Source organism: Hemitrygon akajei, chromosome 14 (assembly GCF_048418815.1).
Source record: "Hemitrygon akajei chromosome 14, sHemAka1.3, whole genome shotgun sequence".
NCBI lineage: Eukaryota > Metazoa > Chordata > Chondrichthyes > Myliobatiformes > Dasyatidae > Hemitrygon > Hemitrygon akajei.
In genome coordinates, this window is record NC_133137.1 from 65022053 (window position 1) to 65044706 (window position 22654).

The 22654-nt window shown below is 42.7% G+C and overlaps 1 protein-coding gene across 1 annotated transcript in view; it reads right to left on the minus strand.

The window, feature by feature from the left end:
- Positions 1-19276: 19276 nt before the first annotated feature.
- The window catches only part of LOC140738647 (proton myo-inositol cotransporter-like), a 209156-nt gene continuing 205778 nt past the window's right edge, over positions 19277-22654 (minus strand). Inside the window, exon 12 of the mRNA XM_073066268.1 lies at positions 19277-19302. Within this exon, the coding sequence (XP_072922369.1) occupies positions 19292-19302 (11 nt within the window). The 3' untranslated portion in view covers positions 19277-19291. The remainder of the gene's footprint in view (positions 19303-22654) is intronic.

Below are 22654 nucleotides of genomic sequence, written 5' to 3' on the forward strand. Positions count from 1 at the left end.
CGGGACGGGGCTGGCCGGTGGCGACGTCACAGAGTAGGGTGCTCTCACCTGGGCCTACGGGGAGGTCCTGGAGCTGCAAACTGGAGACTGTGGTTCTGTAACTCGGGATCTCCTCGTCTGCCTGCTGCGCCTCTGCCAGCGCCTCAAAGTTTACCCCTTGGGAAAGGGCATGAATGTTAGGGCGAGAGAGCGCGTCGGCCACGACATTGTCCTTACCCGAGATGTGCTGGACATCCATCGTGTATTCAGAGATGTAGGACAGATGGCGCTGCTGGTGGCACGATCAGGCATCGGACACCTTTGTGAACGTAAAGGTAAACGGCTTCTGGTCCGTGAACGCGGTGAAGGGCCTACCTTCTAAGAAGTACCTGAGATGCCGGATTGCCAGGTATAGCGCCAACAGTTCCCGGTTGAAAGCACTGTATTTGAGCTCGGGTGGCCGCAGGTGTTTGCTGAAAAACGCCAGGGGTTGCCAGCGACCCGCGATGAGCTGCTCCAGTACCCCACCGACTGCCGTGTTAGATGCGTCCACTGTAAGGGCGGTAGGGACGTCCATTCTGGGGTGCACTAGCATCGCGGCATTCGCCAAGGCTTCCTTCATTTGAATGAAAGCGGCGGCGGACTCCTCATCCCAGGTAATGTCCTTGCCCAGACCCGACAGCAGGGCGAACAGGGAGCGCATGATTCGGGCAGCTGAAGGGAGGAAGCGGTGGTAGAAATTGACCATACCTACGAATTCCTGAAGGCCTTTGATCGTGGTGGGTCGGGGGAAATGGCGGACCGCATCTACCTTAGTGGGCAAAGGGGTTGCCCCGTCTTTAGTAATCCTGTGGCCCAGGAAGTCAATGGTGTCGAGCCCGAACTGACATTTGGCCTGGTTGATAGACCGTATTCACTCAGTCGGGCATAGAGTTGACGGAGGTGGGACAGATGCTCCTGACGACTGCTGCTGGCTATGAGGATGTCATCCAAATAGATGAATGCGAAGTCCAGGTCGCGTCCCACCGCGTCCATTAACCGCTGGAACGTCTGTGCGGCATTCTTCAGGCCGAACGGCATGCGGAGGACTCGAAAAGGCCGAACGGGGTGATGAGAGCCATTTTGGGGACGTCATCCGGATGCATCGGGATTTGATGGTATCCTCGGATGAGGTCTACCTTGGAGAAGATCCATGCGCCATGCAGGTTTGCTGCAAAGTCCTGAATGTGCGGCACAGGGTAGCGGTCCGGTGTGGTAGCCTCGTTCAGCCTGCGGTAGTCGCCGCACGGTCCCCAGCCCCCTGTCGCTTTGGGCACCATGTGCAGGGGGGAGGCCCATGGGCTGTCGGACCGCCGGATGATCCCCAATTCCTCCATCCTCTTGAACTCCTCCTTCGCCAGTCGGAGCTTGTCTGGGGGAAGCCGCCGAGCACGGGTGTGGAGGGGTGGTCCCTGGGTCGGGATGTGGTGCTGTACGCCGTGGACTGCTTGGCTGCCGTGAACTGCGGTGCCAGAACCGATGGGAAATCTGCCAGGGCTCTGGTGAAGTCGTTGTCGGACAGCGTGATGGAGTCGAGGTGAGGGGCTGGCAACTGGGCTGCACCCAGGGAGAATGTCTGAAAGGTCTCGGCGTGGACCAGTCTCTTCCTGGGCAGGTCGACCAGTAGGCTGTGAGCCCAGAAAAAATCCGCACCCAGAAGCGGTTGGGTTACGACGGCCAGTGTGAAGTCCCATGAGAACTGGCTGGAGCCGAACTGTAGCTGCCATTCACAGCCCTCGGGGGGGGGGACCCGGTGCCCTGTTGCGGGTGTCGTAACTCGTCGGAGGTAAGACGCTGATCTCGGCACCGGTGTCGACCAAAAAACGGTGTCCCGACCGCTGGTCCCACACATACAGGAGGCTATCCCGATGGCCAGCTGCCGTAGCCATCAGCGGTGGCTGGCCCTGGCGTTTCCCGGGAACTGGCAGCGCGGGCGGCAACGGCGGGCTTCTGCGCCCCACCGCTGGTGGTAGAAACACCATTGTTCATTGGGTTCCCCACCCCTGCCTCTGGGGTTAGCAGGCTCTGCGGCTGGGCCTGGACTGGTTTGCTGCTGGGAGCGTGGCCTGGTGATCTGTGCGATGGACGCCACACTCACCTTCTTGGCATTCCATAGCAAGTCCGCCCGGGCTGCCACCTTCCGGGGGTCGCTGAAATTCGCGTCGGACAGCAGCAGGCATATGTCCTCGGGCAGCTGCTCCAGGAATGCCTGCTCAAACATGAGGCAGGGTGTGTGTCTGCCGGCCAGAAACAACATCTCATTCATTAAAGCCGATGGAGGTCTGTCTCCCAAGCCATCCAGGTGCAGTAAACGGGCAGCTCGCTCGCGCCGTGAGAGTCCAAAAGTCCTTAGGAGCAGGGCTTTGAATTCCGTGTACTTGCCGTCCACTGGGGGAGACTGTACGAACTCCGCAACCTGGGCCGCTGTGTCCTGGTTGAGGGAGCTCACCACGTATAATAACGTGTGTCCTCTGAGGTTATCTGCCGAACGTGGAATTGGGCTTCTGCTTGTTGGAACTAGAGGTGAGGTCGCAGCATCCAGAAGCTTGGCAGTTTCAACGGAACCGCATGAACAGATGCGGTGTCGCTTATCTCCGGTCCAAATATCGTTTGGACCGTCGGGGTCACCAATTGTAGCGGTGTGCTACACGCAGCGCTGAAATAACGACACGGAGTCGGTAAACTGCAATTGAAGATTTTATTCGAACTTCACAGCCTTGCTTTAAAGCCTCCCTCATCCCGCCCTCCCCGGGCGCGGATGCTGTAAGGGGCACGTACTCACAAACCCCCGCAGGCTTTTACCTTTGTTGGTGAAGCAGACCTGGCCTTTGTGCCGGCGCGCTGGCTATTTGTGAGCCGGTTTGAGTGCGCTAGGAAGTGGGTCGCCACACTACTTCCTTTTATATTTACAAAAAGTTGGCATGATATGTAAAACTTTGACAAACTTCTATAGATGTGTGGTGGAGAGTATCACCATTGGCTGCATTACTGTCTAGCGTGGAAATGCCCTTGAACGAAAAATCCTAGAAAAAGTAGTAGTAGTAGTAGAAATATGCAGTGAAACTCCCAGCAAGGAGAGGCTGTTGAGAGGGCAAAATTGCAGTCAACAAGATGAGCTGCAACTTAAAAGGCGGATAAAATCGAAAAGGGTAAATACAAGACTGAAGACGTTACATTCAACTGTGTAGTATGTGGAATAAGGTAGATGAACTTGTAGCACAGTTACAGATTGGCATGTATGATGTTGTAGACATCACTGAATCATGGCTGAAAGACTTGAATTGACTTTATTTCTTACATCCTTCACATACATGAGTAAAAATCTTTGTTACGTCTCCATCTAAATATGCCATGTCCAATCATAGTAATTTATAATACTGTAATTTACAATAGAAAAAGTGGCCCAGTTCTTCATGGATAAAGCCCACCCAACCTTTGAGCACATCTGCAAGAAGCATTGTCACAGGAAAGCATAATCTATCATCAGTGAACCCTGGTCTTGCTCCCTTCTCGCTGCTGCCATCAGAAAGGTGGTAGAGGAGCCTCAAGGCTCTCACCACCAGGTTCAGGAACAGTATTACCCCTCAGTCATCAAGCTCTTGAACCAAACTTTACTCAACTTTACTTGCCCCATCACTGGACTGATCCCACAACCAAAAGACTCTTCATCTCATTTTCAATAGTTCAATAATTCTATTCAATATCAGAAAATATATACAACATAAAACCTGAAATTCTTGTTCTTTGCAGACATCCACAAAAGCAGAAGAGTGCCCCAAAGAATGAGTGACAGTAAAAATGTTAGAACCCCAGTTAGTACGCCAAAGCCCCCCAACTACCCCCACCCCCATACACAAGCATCTGTCCTCCTCCTCCATTTATTTCAGCAAAAAAGCATCAGTATCCTCCACACACCAAGCAAGCAATAGCAAAGCCCTCAAGGGAGACCATGATCTGTAGCAAAACAAAAACTAATTGATTACCTGACAATTCAACGTACCACAGACTTTCTCTCTCTCTCTCTTTCCCTAATAAAAGGACAGAGAGGTGTCACACAGTGAGAGGGGAGACCAAAAACAAATAACTCACTAAATCACAATATCTATCTATCTATTTATTTATTTATTTCCCTTTGTATTTGCACCATTTGTTGTCTTTTGTACACAGGTTGTCACCTGGTGGTGCGGTATTTCATTGATTTGTATGCCCGCAAGAAAATAATCTCAGGGTTGTATATGGTGACATATATGTACTTTGATCATAAATTTACTGAGGTTTTGAACTTTGAACTTTAACAGTGCAATAAGAAAGAGTGAAAATGAACTTACCAGAACCTTAGCTTAGCTCTGCCTCTTCATGTCAACCTCAGCTCCTCACACCAACACTCACCCACTCCCACCATGACCACTCTGTTTAACAATAACTATTTTTATTTGCTATTGCCAATGAACTAATTAACCATTTTCACCTAAAACTTTGCAGATATGCCTCTTTTAAGCACCTTCTTGATGAAACTGCACAAAAGGTCCCAGGACTCATCTCTCTTGTTTCCAAATTCTGATCACATGTAGTATTTCATCCTTGTATTTATAATCCAGCAAGTTAGGCAGTATCTACGGAGAGAAATCTTGGCCCAAAATGGCAACTGTTATTTTCCTCCGTAGATGCTGCCTGTACTACTGACTTTGTCCAGCATTTCCAGCATTAGCAAAATTTTTTTGTCTGATCATTGTAAATCATTTTTGCATTTGGGCCCAGTGCTGCTTTATCTTTTCACAAAGACTCAAGAACCACATCTGCATCAGGTTTCAGATATCTTCCCAATCTTTGAATTCTGCACCTTTAGAAATTCATCCCCAAAGGAGCAGCACTTTTTGACACAAGCAGCTTGAGTAGTCAAAATGATTAGATAGCAATTGTGTAAGTAGTCCCGAAACGCAATGTCAGGGCTTGTATAAAAAGAGCTACCTATCAATCAGGCCCACAATCAAGATTTAAAAGGCAGAGCTTAACAGCAGTTTCTTTGAGCTGAGGAGTGTCCAATCACAAGAAGGATTCATTAGGCCAATAAAAATAATACAAGTGCAAGCGGAGCGCCCCATTCTTTTGAGTGTACTAGTGTTTCGAGTGGCTTCGGTTCATCAGGCTTAGGCTAGATCAGGCCCGGGTGAGGTAAAGTATCTAGTAAGTTACTCTCTTTCTATTCTTAATTGTTCATTCCTCATCTGTATGGGCATACTAGTGTACTGAGAATGGCTCCAAAGGCAATGTTTTCTTCTGTGTAGGATGTGGGAAGTCTGGGAGGCCTTCAGTCTCCCAGATAACCACATCTGCACCAGGTGCACTGAGCCATAGCTCCTGAGAGAATATATTAAGGAACTGAAGCTGCAGCTCGATGCCTTCAACTCAAACAGGAGAATGATAGGAGCTACAGGGAGGTAATCACTCCTAGGTTGCAGGAGACAGGTAACTGGTTGACTGTCAGGAGAAGGAGGGGAAATGCACAGCCAATGCAGAGTTCATCTGTGGCCATTCCCCTCAATAATAGGTATACTAGTTTGGTTACTGTTGAGGGGGGCAACCTACAGGGGGAACCACAGTGACCGGGTCTCTGGCTGTGGCTCAGAAGAGCAGAGAGGTGAAGAGGAATGTAGTGTTGACAGGAGATTCCATAATCAGAGGAACAGAGACTCTGGGTGCAATAGACACCTAGATGGTATGTTGCCTCCCTGATGCTAGGATCAGGGATATCTTGGATTGGATCCATGGCATTCTCAGGGGTGAGGGTGAGCAGCGAGAAGTCTTGGTACATATTCCCATGAATATGGTGAGAAGGTCCTGAAGAGAGATTTTTTTGGAGATAGCTAGAAAGCTGAAAAACAGGACTACCAGAGTAGTAATCTCTGGATTGCTGCCTGTTCCATGTACCAGGGAGGGTAAGAATATGATGATTTGGCACGTCATTGTGTGGCTGAGGAACTGCCGCAGGGGGTATGGGTTCAGATTTATGGTTCATTGGGATCTCCTCTGAGGAAGGTATGACCTGTTTGAAAGGGACAGGCTACACCTGAACCCGAAGGGGTTCAATATCCTAATGGGCAGGTTAGCTAGAGTTGTTCAGGAGGGCTCAAACTGATCTGACGGGGATGGGAACTGGAGTGATAGAGCTGGGGCAATGTGCAGTGAAACTCCATATAACCATATAACAATCACAGCACGGAAACAGGCCATTCCGGCCCTCCTAGTCCGTGCCGAACTCTTAATCTCACCTAGTCCCACCTACCTGCACTCAGCCCATAACCCTCCACTCCTTTCCTGTCCATATACCTATCCAATTTTACCTTAAATGACACAACTGAACTGGCCTCTACTACTTCTACAGGAAGCTCATTCCATACAGCTATCACTCTCTGAGTAAAGAAATACCCCCTCGTGTTTCCCTTAAACTTTTGCCCCCTAACTCTCAAATCATGTCCTCTCGTTTGAATCTCCCCTACTCTCAATGGAAACAGCCTATTCACGTCAACTCTATCTATCCCTCTCAACATTTTAAATACCTCGATCAAATCCCCCCTCAACCTTCTACGCTGCAATGAATAGAGACCTAACTTGTTCAACCTTTCTCTGCAATTTAAGTGCTGAAACCCAGGTAAGGAGAGGCTGTTGAGAGGGCAAAATTGCAGTCAACAGGATGAGCTGCAACTTAAAAGGCGGATAAAATCGAAAAGGGTAAATACAAGACTGAAGACGTTACATTCAACTGTGTAGTATGTGGAATAAGGTAGATGAACTTGTAGCACAGTTACAGATTGGCATGTATGATGTTATAGGCATCACTGAATCATGGCTGAAAGAATTGAATTGACTTTATTTCTTACATCCTTCACATACATGAGTAAAAATCTTTGTTACGTCGCCATCTAAATATGCCATATCCAATCATAGTAATTTATAATACTGTAATTTACAATAAATAGAAAGGTCAATGTAATATAGAGTATTCTTAAATCAGTGTGCCTTTTATGCTGCGGTACTGCTTCCTGGATGGTATCAGCTGGAATAGTTTGTGGTTTGGATGACTCGGGTCCCCAGTGATCCTACGGGCCCTTTTTACACATCTGTCCTTGTAAATGTCTTGAATCATGGGAAGTTCACAACTACAGATACGCTGCGCTGTCCGCACCACTCTCTGCGGAGTCCTGCGATTAAGGGAGGTACAATTCTGGTACAAGGCAGTGATGCAGACAGTCAGAATGTTCTCAATTGTGCCCCTTTAGAAAGTTCTTAGGATTTGGGGGCCCATACCAAACTTCCTCAACTGTCTGAGGTGAAAGAGGTGCTGTTGTGCCTTTTTCACCACACAACTGGTGTATATAGACCACGTGGTCCTCATTGATGTGAGTGCCGAGGAACTTGAAGCCGTTTACCCTCTCAACCCCCTATCCATTGATGTCAATAGTGGTTAGCCCGACTCCATTCCCCTTGTAATTCACAACCAGCTCCTTTGCTTTTGTGACATTGAGGGAGAGGTTTTTTTGACACCTGTGTCAGAGAGATGACTTCTCTCCTGTAGGCCACCTTATTATTGTTTGAGATAAATGTAGTGTCACTTATCAATGTAGTGTTGTAAGCAAATTTAATTAGCAGATTGGAGCTGTGGGTGGTGATACAGTCATGGATATACAGGGAGTAAAGGAGGGGACTCAGTACGCAGCCCTGAGGGGCTAAGATTATAGCAGGGAGCTTAAGGTCCAAGGGTACACATTGTATCAGACGGACAGGCAGGTAGGCAAAGAGGGAAGTGTGGCTTTTTTTTGGTAAAATAAATTGAAATCAAATCATTAGAAAGAGGTGACAGAAGGTCTGAAGGTGTTGAATCATTGTAGTAGAGGTAAGGAACTGCAGGGGTACAAACTCCCTGATGGGAGTTTAATACAAATGCCCAAAAATTAGCAAGGGTATGGTCTACAAGTTACAACGAGAGATAGGAAATGCATACCAAAAGGTTGCAGGTCAGTATGCAGGTTGATTGGGAAAATCAAGTTATTAGTGGATTCCAGGAGGGTGAATTTTTAGAGTGCCTATGAGATGGCTTTTTAGAGTAGCTCATAGTTGAGTCCACTGGAGGATTAGTGATTCTGGATTGGGTGTTAATGCAATGAACCAGAATTGATTAGAGAGCTTAAGGTAAAAACACTTGGGGGCAAGTGATCATAATATGATCAAATTCATGCTGAAATTGGAGAAGAAGAAGCTAAAGTCAGGTGTATCAGTATTACAGTTGAGTAAAGGGAATTAAAGAGGCATGAGCGAACTGTTAGCATTGATTGGAAAAGAACACTGATAGGGGTGACAGTAGAATAGGAATGGTTGGAATTTATGGAAGCAATTCAGAAGGCACAGGATATATACATTCGAAAGTGGAAGTATTCTGAAGACAAGATGATACAAGCGTGGCTGACGAGAAGTCAAAGCCAATATAAAAGCCAAAGAGAGGGCATATATAATAGAGAAAAAAATTAAGTGGGAAGTTAAAGGATTGGGAAATTTTAAAAATCAACAGAAGGCAGATAAAGAAAGTCATTAAGTTAAAGATGAAATATGAAGGTAAGCTGGGCAATAATATAAAAGAGGATAGCAGAAGTTTCTTCATATACAGAAAGTGAAGTGAGAATGGATATCAGACTGCTAGAAAATTATGTTGGAGAGGTAGTAATGAGGTGCAAGGAAATGGTGGATGAACTTCTTAAACATAGAAACAGAAAATCTACAGCACAATACAGGCCCTTTGGCCCACAAAGTTGTGCTGAACATGTCCCTACCTTAGAAATTACTAGGCTTACCCATAGTCCTCTATTTTCCTAAGCTCCATGTACCTATCCACCACCTCCAGCACAGTTGTCGGCAGCCCATTTCATGTATTTACCACTTTCCGAGTAAAAAAACTTACCCCTGACATTTCCTCTACCTACTCCCCAGCACCTTAAACCTGTGTCCTCTTGTGGCGACCATTTCAGCCCTAGGGAAAAGCCTTTGACAATCCACAAGATCAATGCCTCTCATCATCTTATACACCTCTATCAGGTCACCTCTCATCCTCCGTCGCTCCAAGGAGAAAAGACCGAGTTCACTCAACCTATTCTCATAAGGCTTGCTCCCCAATCCAGGCAACATCCTTGTAAATCTCCTCTGCACCGTTTCTATGGCTTTCACATCCTTGCTGTAGTGAGGCAACCAGAACTGAGCACAGTACTCCAAGTGGGGTCTGACCAGGGTCATATACAGCTGCAGCATTACCTCTTGGCTCCTAAATTCAATTCCACAATTGATGAAGGCCAATACACCGTACGCCTTCTTAACCACAGAGTCAACCTGCGCAGCTACTTTGAGTGTCCTATGGACTCGGACCCCAAGATCCCTCTAATCCTCCACACTACCAAGAGTCTTACCATTAATACTATATTCTGCCATCATATTTGACCTACCAAAATGAACCACTTCACACTTATCTGGGTTGAACTCCATCTGCCACTTCTCAGCCCAGATTTGCTGTAACCTCTGACAGCTCGCCATACTATCCACAACACCTCCAACCTTTGTGTCATCAACGAACTTACGAATCCATTCCTCCACTTCCTCATCCAGGTCATTTATAAAAATCATGAACAGTAATGGTCCCAGAACAGATCCCTGAAGCACACCACTGGTCACCGACCTCCATGCAGAATATGACCCATCTACAACCACTCTTTGTCTTCTGTGGACAAGCCAGTTCTGGATCCACAAAGCAATGTCCCTTGGATCCCATGCCTCCTTACTTTCTCAATAAGCTTTGCATGGGGTATCTTATCAAATGCCTTGCCGAAATCCGTACTCGCTACATCTGCTCCTCCTTAATCAATGTGTTTAGTCACATCCTCAAAAAATTCAATCAGGCTTGTAAGGCAATACCTGCCCTTGACAAAGCCATGCTGACTACTGTATTCCTAATCATATTCCAAATAAACAACTGATTAAGTATTTTGCATCAGTCTTCACTGAGGAAGACTCGAGCAGTATGGTGGAAGTTCCAGGTGTCAGGGGTTATGAAGTGTAAAGTTACTAGGGAGAAGGTTGTTGGGAAACTGAAAGGTCTGAAGGTAGGTAAGTCATCTGGACCAGATGGTGTACACTCTAGGGTTCTGAAAGTGGTAGCTGAAGTGATTGTGGAGGCATAACTAATAATCTTTCAAGAATCACTAGATTCTGGAATGGTTCCAGAAGACTGGAAAATTGCAATTGTCACTCCACTTTTCAAGAAGGGAGAAAGGCAGAAGAAAGGAAATTATAGAATATTTGGAGGCATATGATAAAATAGCCTGAAATATGTATGGTTTCTTGAGGGAAAATCTTGTCTGACAAGTCTGTTGGAATTCTTTGAGGAAATATCAGGCAGGATAGACAAAGGAGAATCAATGGAGGTTATGTACATGGATTTTCAGAGAGCCTTTGACAAGGTGCCCCCCATAAGGCTGCTTAACAAGTTATGAGTCCATGGTATTACATGAAAGATTCTAGCATGGATAAAGCAATGGCAGACTGGCAGGAGGCAAAGGGTGGGAATAAAAGGAGCCTTTTCTAGTTGGCTACTTTTGACTAGTGGTGTTCCAAAGGGGTCTCTGTGGGGATCATTTCTTTTTACATTGTTTGTCAACGATTTGGATGATGAAATTGATTGCTTTATTGCAAAGTTTGCAGATAATGCAGAGATAGATGGAGGGGCAGGTCGTTTTAAGGAAGTAGAGAGGCTACAGAAGGACTTGGGCGAATAAGCTAAGTGATGGCAGATTGACTACAGTGTCGGGAAGTCTATAATCATGCATTTTGGTAGAAGAAATGAAAGGGCAGACTGTTTTCTAAATGGAAAGAAAATACAAAAAACTGAGGTGCTAAGGAACTAAGGATTCCTTGTGCAGGATTCCTTGAAGGTTAATTTGCAGGTTGAATCGATTGTGAGGAAGGTAAATGCAATGTTAGCATTCACTTCAAAAGGACGAGAATATAAAAGCAAGGATGTAATGTTGAGACTTTATAAAGCACTGGTGAGGCTTTACTTGGAGTATTGTGAGCAGTTTTGGGTTGAATGGATTGTTATATGAGAAGTGTCTGATAGCTCTGGGCCTGTATTTCAGAACAACGAGGTGTGATCTTATTCAAATCTATCGAATGGCGAAAGGCCTTGATAACAGTGGATGAGGAGAGGATACACGAGGAAATCTGCAGATGCTGGAAATTCAAACAACGACACACACAAAATGCTGGTAGAACACAGCAGGCTAGGCAGCATCTATAGGGAGAAGCGATGTTGACGTTTCGGGCCGAGACGAGGATGTTTTCTCTGGTGAGAGAGTCTAAGACCAAAAAACAGAGCTTCTGAATGGGGGGGGGGGGTGGGGGGGGCGTCCTTTTAGAATGAAGGTGAGGAGGCATTTCTTTCGCTAGGGAGTGGTGAATCTGGAATTCATTGCTCCAAGCAGCTGTGGGGGCCAAGTCTTTATGTATATTTAAGGCAGAGGTTAATAGATTCTTGATTGGTCAGGCCATAAAGCGATACAGGAGAAGACAGGAGATTGGGGGTTAGAGGGAAAATGGATCATCATGAAGAGCAGACACAATGGGCCAAATGGTCTAATTCTGTTCCAATATCTTTTGGTTTTATTGTCTAAATTCCATAGTTCTAAGTGATAAACAATTTTGGTCTTTCGTTTGACACTTTCCGGTTCTCTGTGCTTTAAGATCGACCCTGTGCTTTAACAAGACTGTTCTGTAAAGCCTTGCTGGCTACATCTGAAGATGATGGTGCATTTAATAGTGACATCAGAGTGCTAGAGGTGCCAACAGAAACAAGAAAATGTATGTTAAAATGCTGGCTTGAGAAAATGATGTCCATTTCTATTGATGTGTAAATACAAGTAATAGTATTATATTTGAGTATGTGTCAGGAAACAGAAAAAAAGTGAATACATACTTATTTGTGCTATTCCATCTGTTTGGCATACGTGGCCTAGGAGAAAAATTGTTTTTACCTAAAAAAAATATATTAAAAAAAAATTACAAAACCAAAAAGAATAAAATTAACAAAACTTTCCATCTTTAAAGAGAATTCTAAGCCATTCTATACATGTATCTAGAGAGTAAGACCAGGAAGATGGTAGAGCTACTCAGTGCTAAAGAAGAGAACATGTGCTTGGAGGAGGAATATGTGGGCTTTCCTAAATAAGTCAAAACACAAAAATACAACTGCAGATGCTGTGGATCAAAGAATACGTACACAATGCTGGAAGAACTCAGCAGGTCAGGCAGCATCCGTGAGAAAAGAGTAGCCAACGTTTCGGGCCGAGACCCTTCATCAGGAATGGGGGGAGGGGGGAGAAGAGAGGGCCGAAGCCCAGTAACAGAGATAGGGGAGGGGGTAGGGCCTAGAGGCGCCAGGTGGAAAACCAATCAGAGGAAAGATAAAAGGGGGAGGGGATAAGCATGAAAGAACTGTAGAGATAAAGAAGCCGAAAGTTGAAAGGGGAGAGAGGCAGAGAGGGACCTGGGGTAGGGGGAGGGATTCCTCTCTGCCTTTCTCCCCTTTCAACTTTCTGCTTCTTTATCTCTACAGTTCTTTCATGCTTATCCCCTCCCCCCTTTATCTTTCCTCTGATTGGTTTTCCACCTGGCGCCTCTAGGCCCTACCCCCTCCCCTATCTCTATTACTGGGCTTCGGCCCTCTCTTCCACCCATTCCTGATGAAGAGTCTCGGCCCGAAATGTTGGCTACTCTTTTCTCACGGATGCTGCCTGACCTGCTGAGTTCTTCCAGCGTTGTGTATGTATTCTCCTAAATAAGTACTTTGCCAAGGATATTTACCAAGAGTAATGAGATCAGTGTGGAGAATGATAATATATGCTTGGAAATTTTGAGATAATAAAAGCAGTGGTGTTGGGTCTGTCAAAGGTGGATAAGATCCCAGGACCTGATGGGAATGCCCAGGTTATTCAGAGAGGCAAGTGATGAAATTCTGGGGCCTTGACCAAGATCATTATGTTTTCTCTAGCCACAGCTGAGGTCTTGGAGAGCAGTTGTTTTGCTGACACTATTCCTTTGTTCAATAAGAGAAATAGGAGTAAACCTGGAAATTACAGAATGGTTTTATGAAGTTTATTGATTTTTTTAAGCAAGTGATAAAATTGATTGATGAAGGTTGAGCCATGAATGAGGTCTAGGTGGATTTTAATAATGCATCCAACAGGGTCCCTCGTAGTAGGCTCACCCAGAAAATTAAAATGCATGACATTGCCTGTTGGATTCAAAATTAGCTTGCTTATAATAGAGGATGTTGATTAATGGGCCTGAAACACCGACTGGAGGTTCTTATGGATTGGACTTCCGCTGTTTTCAATTAAATATAATTTAATAGAGTTTAGATGCTGAAGTTCAATTGGTTTGGCACAACACTGAGCTGAAGGGCCTATTGCTGTACTGTTATTTTTATTCAATATGAGTGCACTGTCTTTGGCCTTAAGCCAATGAGTATGTAGTGTGTAATGACCCTTTGAAGAACTGATTTAAGTTACTGCATTTCTCCCACAAATACATCCTGACTGCCAAATGAGATACCAAGGCTACTTCATGCTACCTCAATCTCTACAGTCTCTGAATACCTTTTAAAGACACATTATTTTGAAAATTTATTTCACCTTGCTGACTCCTGTTGTGTACTGAAGAAGAAATTAGGGTTCAGATGAGGTTTTTGAATATTAGACGGTGAATTTCCAGAGGTTTGCCCAGTTGTAAAATTTGAGTGTCAATAGATATGTGTTACTGATTTACATTTTATCATGAACTCACTATGAGGATCATAATGGATAGAAATGTGATGGTAGTGGTAGTCAAAATCATTTGCCATGCTATCATGTGGATTTTCATGAAAATGTAAGACATATTCCAGAGGATGCTGGAAAGCTGCAGCATGGGAGAAGATTTTTTTGTCATTATACAACATAAAGGTTCCTTTGTATTTAAATTAATTTGTGGTTGTGGCCATTGCTGTCATTGTGAGAAATTATTGAACTCCTCATAATTATATACTTGTGCTAGATTCTTAAACTGAAGGATTCATTTTGATGGAAGTCCTTACACAGCACAGGGAGGGAGTTTCAAATAAGTAGATTATTGGTACTTCTAAGATCGGATAATGTGTGATTGATATTTATGAGAATCTGCTGTCCTTGGTGTTCACAGTTTTGGATTTGAAAGGTGGTGTCTTTAAGGCAAATGGAAGTTAGTACATTTTATAGAGGTTACAGATTACAGCCATGGTGCATTGGTGGAGTAATGGCACGAAATTTATTTTACATAGGAACAGAATTAAACTGAGGCAACAGAAGAGGCAGCAAAAGGTAAGAACCAATAACATTTTAAGTGTGTCCCCTGATATTTTTTGATTTTAAGATAAAATCAATTACTAGTTGCACACTTGGGATTCATTACAAGCTGTTCCCATATTAAGAACGCTTGATTTATGGATATCTTTGCATACCTTAAAACTCCCATAATAGTAAATTCAGAAGTTTGATATACGTATGTATGTTTGTCAATATGAATGGTAGAACTTGTTTTAACCCTTCTCCTGTGCTAATTCAACAAGTTACCTACAGATTCAGTTTGAGTTATTGTAGGTAACAAACCAGCAGTAAATATATTGAGTCACCTTATGCCCCTGTGAGTGTTAATATTTATTGACTGGTAAACAGTTTTTAATAGGTGTCCTGATATATAAGCATCTAGATACCACAAGATTATTGCTTTGGCAAAATCCTAGCTGTAATTTAGAAGATGTACAGTAGTTCCATAGTAAATGTATCTTTGGCAAAATGGGAGCTTGTAAGGTAATACCCTATTCAAAATGAGAATCAAATTGTATGTTGCTAGCTACTGCTCCTTAGTCAATTTACAGTTATAGAAAGAAATGGGAGGTGACAAAAGTATGATTTCTCCCAGGATCACTTCTCGCACAACATAGAAGGGGAAAAAGCTGAATTCAGATTTGAGGATGAAATATCAAGGTGACATGGTATCATTAAGCCCTAATAGAATTGTTGCCAGTGGGAATTAAGGACAGAATATACTATTTGTCAACCATACCTGGCCTCAGACAATATTATTGTGGTAGTTAAAAGTCAATTGGTTGACAGAATGTTCCTGCATCATGTCACGAATTCAACATATGATGAATCAGTTTGCCTGCATGCAGTTAGATATGGCAAATAGGTTAGGCAAAAATTTAAAATGAAAAATTGAGACCTGATGGCTCAATTTTACCTGTTACCTTTATTATTTTGAGACTCTGAAGGGTATCTCTCTGCTATATACAGTGATAGTCTGATTCTCTCAAGTAGCTCCATTCAGAGTACATAAACACTAAATTTTAAGGGAGTTACTACTTTGGTTTTTTTTAAAAAATCTGTCACATCATAATTTGCCATGTCTAGCTGCTAGCCCCTTAATGGTTTCTGAGGCCCAGAGAATACAGCTTTAGACATGTGATTCAATTAGTTAGCTGTTTTGAGCTCAACAGAATGTGTTCCATTGAAAGATCTTTATGTCTGATAGTTTTACTTGCATTTTCAAGGAATTTTTTGAGAAGAGAAAGCTCAGGTCCAAATTTAAACTGTTAGCACCATTGGTGTCACCTCAACAGAACTCTTCAGTTAGCTGGGACCTACTTACTCTGCATATTGTTAACCGAATAGCTACAAAAAAGGAATCTACTGGTAAGTCAGGAAAGTTAATTTTAAGATATATTCACAGTGTAGGTTATATGGGATTTTACACTGCAGAGAATGATCATTTGGTTTAAAAGATCTACGTTAGTATTTGTATTCTACATGAATGTACTTTATCTTATTTCTTTCATTCTATCATTTTATCAGCTTTCAACTTCAGATCTCCTAACTGACCTTAATTAGCACAGGTACTAATGTTTTACACTTTCATTGTTTTATATCTTATAAAGCACTGTTTGAAATCAGACAAGCAGTGTTTAGTTTTATATGGAATCCCATATTTCAAGTATTTGCTTGTTTGGTATTGCTTTGAAGAAATTGAAGAATCACAGTGGCATTAAAATTTATTTTCAGCTTGGATCACAAGTAATTTTTACTGGTTTTTTTAATAGTACAGTACAAGAAGGAATGGATAATTATGAGTCAACTCTGATAAAACTGAGTTACTGAGCTAATTTAGAGGAGTGACATAATCAAATCCAAAAAGGCATTCATTGCAACTCTATATTTATAATGCTCACTTTTGATGTAACTGTTAGTTTCTTTGTTTTGTTTCAGATTGTAAAAATATAAGAATCTTCTGTTTTTTTTGTCTAGTGATTTAATAGAATGAATTGTTGAATATTATCAGTTTTACTCGTCTGGGCCACTTGAAAAATAATTGGCACCCAGGCAGTCACAGGGTTATGAAATAGTTTTTTTTAAAAAATGTTTTAATTAGTTTTTCAAAACATTTTACAAATTAAAAACCCCAAATCCCAATGAGGAGCATTAATACAGTGCAAAATTAAGCATACAATAACAATATGCTACAAAGGAAGAGAATTTAACAAAAAAACACCTAAATTAAAGACAAGTAAGCTTAGTGTCCTCCCCAAACCCCACAACACAAGAAAAAAACAACTCCAGACTGACCACAACACAATATAGAGAGTATAAGTCAGGACAGTCAAACTCCCAGACTGTGAATACACTTAGCAACAGAGGATAATAATGCCTACTACCAGAAAAAAAAGGGAGCTGAAAGCAAGGGACCGAAAAGAAGAAAAAAAAAGAAAAAAAAACCCTAGTCAAGAAGAAGGTTATGAAAGTACTCGATAAAAGGTCTCCAGACCTTATGGAACTTTAGATCCGAATTAAGAACTGAATAATGAATTTTTTCGAGGTCCAAGCAGGCCATAATGTCGTTAAGCCATTGCGCATGAGTGGGCGGGGCTACATCTCTCCATCTAAGGAGGATCAAGCGTCTAGCCAGGAGAGAGGCAAAGGATAGTATTCGGCATTTGGTCAGACCCAGACATAAATCTGTCTTGCCCCAAAAACCGAACAGAGCAATTAAGGGGTTTGGTTCTAGGTGCTGATTCAGAATACACGATAACGTAGTGAAGACATCTTTCCAGAATTTCTCCAAGCTAGGACAGAACCAGTACATATGGATGAGAGAGGCCATGCCCCTCTTGCGTTTATCACAGAGCGGATTAGTGCCAGGGTATAATCGAGATAGTTTAGATTTAGGCATATGGGCTCTATGAACAATCTTAAACTGTAAAAGGCAATGGCGAGCACAAAGAGAGGTTGAATTAACCGATTTGAGAACTGAGTCCCCGCTCTCCAGGAGATATTTAAATCCTGCTCCCAGGCCATTTTAATTTTATCCACAGGGGCCCGTCGTAAGGCTGCTAGTTTATCTTGGATGATTGATATTAACCCTTTACCTAGTGGATTAATGGAAAGAAATAGGTCCATAGCATTTTTCGCAGGCATTTCAGGAAAGTTAGGAATTAAAGGAGCAATAAAGTGTCGGATTTGGAGATATCTGAAAAAATGAGCATTAGGCAGGTTGAACTTAACAGAGAGCTGCTGAAAAGAAGCGAAGCGACTATCAATGAAAAGATCTTCAAAATGTCTAATGCCCTTCCTATACCAAACATGGAATGCTGAATCGTACGTAGTAGGTAAAAAAAGGTGATTATGTGCGACAGGGCTGGAAACGGAAAACCCCTGGAAACCATAGCATTTCCTGAACTGAGCCCATATACGCAAAGTGTGTCTAACAAGAGGATTAGCTATTGATCTGGGCAGACTACTAGGGAGTGCAGAGCCAAGAAGTGCAGAGATAGATAATTCTTTAGTGGAGCTCAACTCCATTGCCACCCAGTTAGGGCACTCGGGTTGGCCGTGGAAGAAAGACCAAAAGGTAGCACAACGTATATTAGCTGCCCAATAATATAAGCGAAAGTTAGGTAAAGCCATGCCACCCTCTTTTTTAGAATTTTGGAGATGGATTTTATTAATTCTAGAGCGCTTATTCTGCCACAGATATGACAAAATAATAGAGTCTAAGGAATCAAAAAAAGATTCAGGAATAAAAATTGGGATAGATTGAAATAAGTATAAAAATTTGGGGAGAACATACATTTTAACAACATTAATACGACCTACCAAAGACATAGATAGAGGTGACCATTGTACCAGACTCTGTTTTATAGCATATGAAAGATTGGCAAAGTTTTCACGAAAGAGATCTTTAAACTTCCTTGTGACTGTAATTCCAAGATAAGTAAATTGATTATGGACTACTTTAAAAGGGAGATCACGAAATGTTAGTTCTTGTGCTTCTTTATTAATTGGGAAAAGTTCACTCTTATGTAAATTAAGTTTATAGCCAGAGATCTGGCTAAACTGGTCAAGAGGTGAAAACATTAGAGGTAAGGATGTAGATGGATTTGAGAGAAAGAGTAATAAGTCATCAGCATAGAGAGAAACTTTATGCTCAACACCCCCTCTCCAAATCCCGGTCAATTCAGGACAGTTTCGAAATGCTATGGCCAGAAGTTCTATAGCCAAATCAAAGAGAAAGGGACTTAAGGGGCATCCCTGACGGGTGCCACGTTTGAGATTAAATACTTGGGATTTCTGAAAATTAGTTAAAACAGAAGCAGTAGGACACAGGTACAGCAATTGGATCCAAGAGATGAAACTTTGGCCGAGGTCAAATTTTTCTAAGACTGCAAAAAGGTAGTTCCACTCTATACGATCAAATGCTTTCTCCGCATCAAGGGAAATAACGCATTCAGGAGTCCCAGTTGGAGCTGAGTATAAGATATTAAATAGACGCCGAATGTTAAAAAAAGGGAGACGGTTTTTAATAAAGCCTGTTTGGTCATCAGAGATAATGGAGGGAATAGCGGTTTCTAATCTATGAGCCAAAACTTTAGCTAAGATCTTTACATCAACATTGAGCAGAATGAAATAGTTTTAATTCTTGAGAATCCTCTATAAACCAAATTTTTTAGAACCGATTTTCCACAAAGCCAAGATAAAAATGCATTACCCAAAATAGTTGAGCCTGTCCTTCAGTTTGCCTCAATATTGCATCACACTGTGGTCTGTTTTCTGCAGGTACTCACCACTCTACTGTCACTTCCATGACTTTTCATTTCATCAGTTGTCTTTGAGGTTCACCCTAACACTGCACACGATTAAATTGGAACATGTATAACATCCAGTTTTAATAAATATTACAAAGCATTTTATTATTTGTTAGACCAACAAAGCATGAATGACAGAGTATGCATAAAGTCAGTTTCTGTTAGGTCTTTTATATCCCAGGGAACCCCAGTAGTTCAAAAGTTAAAAAAAAAATATATATCAATTGTCCTTTAATACTTGAGTCCTGAAATAAAAAAGTCAGGAAAATCACAAGAAATTAAATAGCATGAAGTTGCTCGATAGAGGTACTGGAGTTGTGCCCAAATAATGGATACATATTTTTGGTCTCGTGATTTATCAGAATGAATTGTTGAATGTTATCAGTTTTAGTCATCTGGGACACTTGATAAATAATTGGCACTCAGGCAGAAACAACTTCCCCCATAAAAATCCCCATATTAACTCACATATTCCCTCCCTAACAGTGTTGTGGGTATACCTACACCTTAGGGATTGCAGTGGTTCAAGAAGGCAGCTTATCACCATCTTCTTAAGGGCAACTAGGGATGGCAATAATGGTGGCTTAGCTGGCGATGCCCACATCCTATAAATGGAATAAATTAAAATAAACATTAAATTAAGAATCCATAAACTGGAAATGAAAGACATTCTAAATTTTTATTTACAGGAAGAATTCTATGGAATCTGGGAATTTTAATTGTTAGAATATAAAACCAAGACCAAAGGATCTGATAACAACTTGTTGAACAGATTTCTTGGATGGTTGAGAAAACCTGCAGTTGCAACTTAAATACAAGAAACTGATGAAATAAAAACTACACAAATAGATTGAGAGATACAGCAAAGAAACAAACAGTTCAGAGCACTGATGGTCGATCATGCATTTACATGTAATTTACAGTAAATAAATTTAATCTCAATTTCATCCTCACGCCTCTCCTTAGTTTACCACTTACTTACACGTTCCAAGCTGTTTACAGTTAACAGACAATCTGCCAGTCTTTGGGATGTGGGAGAAAACTAATGCACCTGAACAAAACCCACACAGAAAACGGGTAAATGTGCAAACAATATTCTGGTCAGGATTGAAACTGGGTCTCTGCCATTCTGAAGCAGTGGTTCTTCTAGCTGTATGACTGTGGCACTTCTGTCTAGAACTGTAACGCAGAGGGGTAAATATTTCAGCCTGAGACTTTATGCATCATTGCTGAGTACCAAAAAGATTCCAAATGCAGGACTTCAACCAGTCTGTGTTGTGAAGAAGTGATCAAAGTGAGTGTACAATTAATTAGCCATTCTGAACATTGTGGTTCAGTAATATGGAGAAACAATATAGCAGATGCTGGAATCTGCAGCAGCAAGGTTCATTTCCCTCTCTGCCTTCCCTCTCCTACCATGCCCCCTTCTCCCATGCCCAAAGCCTGCTCTGTCCACCCATTTCTTCTTCCTATCGATACCCATTTATCACCCATCAGCCCTGTCTCTAAACTCCCAGTTCTTCTTCCACCACCTCACCTACCAGCCCCTTTCTTAACCCTCCCTCTAGCCTCTTCATATTGACTACCTTCCCGTTACAGTTTTGATGCAGGATCTCAACACATTCTTTTGCTTCCATGGATACAGTTTGATTCCATGAGTTCCTCTAGCAATTTATAGGGAGAAACGCTGTCAACGTTTCGGGCCGAGACCCTTCATCAGGACGAAGGGTCTCGGCCCGAAACGTCGACAGCGCTTCTCCCCATAGATGCTGCCTGGCCTGCTGTGTTCCACCAGCATTTTGTGTGTGTTGTTGTTTGAATTTCCAGCATCTGCAGATTTCCTCGTGTTTCCTCTAGCAATTTGTTCATTTTGGTCCAGTGCTTGTCACAGATTATCTGATAGCTTTGTTCAGCTGATTTTTTGTATAAAGTAGTTTTTAATCTCCCAATGAGTTGGATAACACTCATATAATTTCAAAATGATGACTATAAATGATTTATATGCTTTAATTGGTCCACAACCCATATGAGAAACAAATCAGTATGTTAATAGTTTAATAAAAGTGTGACCAAAGGGTAAACAGAATTTTTAAAAAAAGGACAAATAGACAAATACTGTTAGAAACTTAGAAATTTACAGCACATTACAGGCCCTTCGGCCCACAATGTTGTGCCGACCATGTAATGTACTCTCGAAAGTGCCTAGGATTTCCCTACCGCATAGCTCTCTATTTATCTAAGCTCCATGTACTTATCTAAGAGTCTCTTAAAAGACCCCATGTATGCACCTCAACCACCTTCACTGGCAGTGCTTTGCACGCACCCACCACTGTGTGGAAAAACTTACCTCTGACATCCCCCTTGTACCTACTTCCAAGCACCTTAAAACTATGCACCCTCTTGTTAATCAGTTCAGCCCTGGGGAAAAAGCCTCTGGCTATCCACACGATCTATGCCTCTCATCATCTTATATGCCTCTATCAGATCACCTCTCATTCTCTGTTGCTCCAAGGAGAAAAGGCCAAGTTCACTCAACTGATTCTAGTAAGGCAAGTTCTCCAATCCAGGCCACATCCTTGTAAAGCTCCCCTGCACTCTCTCTATAGTATCCATATCCTTTCTGTAATGAGGTAACCAGAACTGAACACAGTACTCCAAGTGGGGTCTAACTAAGGTCTTGTATAGCTGTAACATTACCTCATGCCTCTTGAACTCAATGTCATGGGTGATGAGGGCCAACACACCATGTGCCTCCTTAGCAACACTGTCAACCTGTGCAGCAGTTTGAGTGTCCTGTGGACACAGGCCCCAAGATCTCACTGATCCTCCACACTGCCAAGAGACTTACCATTAATATTATATTCTGTCTTCAGGTTTGACCTACTGAAATAAACCACTTACCTGGGTTGAACTCCATCTGCCACTTCTCAGCCCAGTTCTGCATCCTTTCAATGTTGCGCTATAGTTTCTGACAATCCTCCAGACTATCCACAACACCCCTAACTTTTGTGTCATTGGCAGGCTTACTAACCCTCCCTTCTACTTCCTCATCCAGGATCCCAGAACGGATTCCTGCCATCCACAACTACTGTTTGCCTTCTGTGTTCAAGCCAATTCTGGATTCACAAAGCAAGGTCTCCTTGGATCTCATGCCTCATTACTTTCTGAAGGGGCCTTGCATGGGGAACCTTATCAAATGCCTTACTGAAATCCATATACACTACATCCACTGTTCTATCTTCATCAACGTGTTTTGTTACATCCTCAAAGAATTCAATCAGGTTTGTAAGACATGACCTGCACCATGACAAAGTCATGCTGACTATTGTTAATCAGATTACGTCTCCAAAAGCTCATAAATCCTGCCTCTCAGGATCTTTTACAACCTGCCCA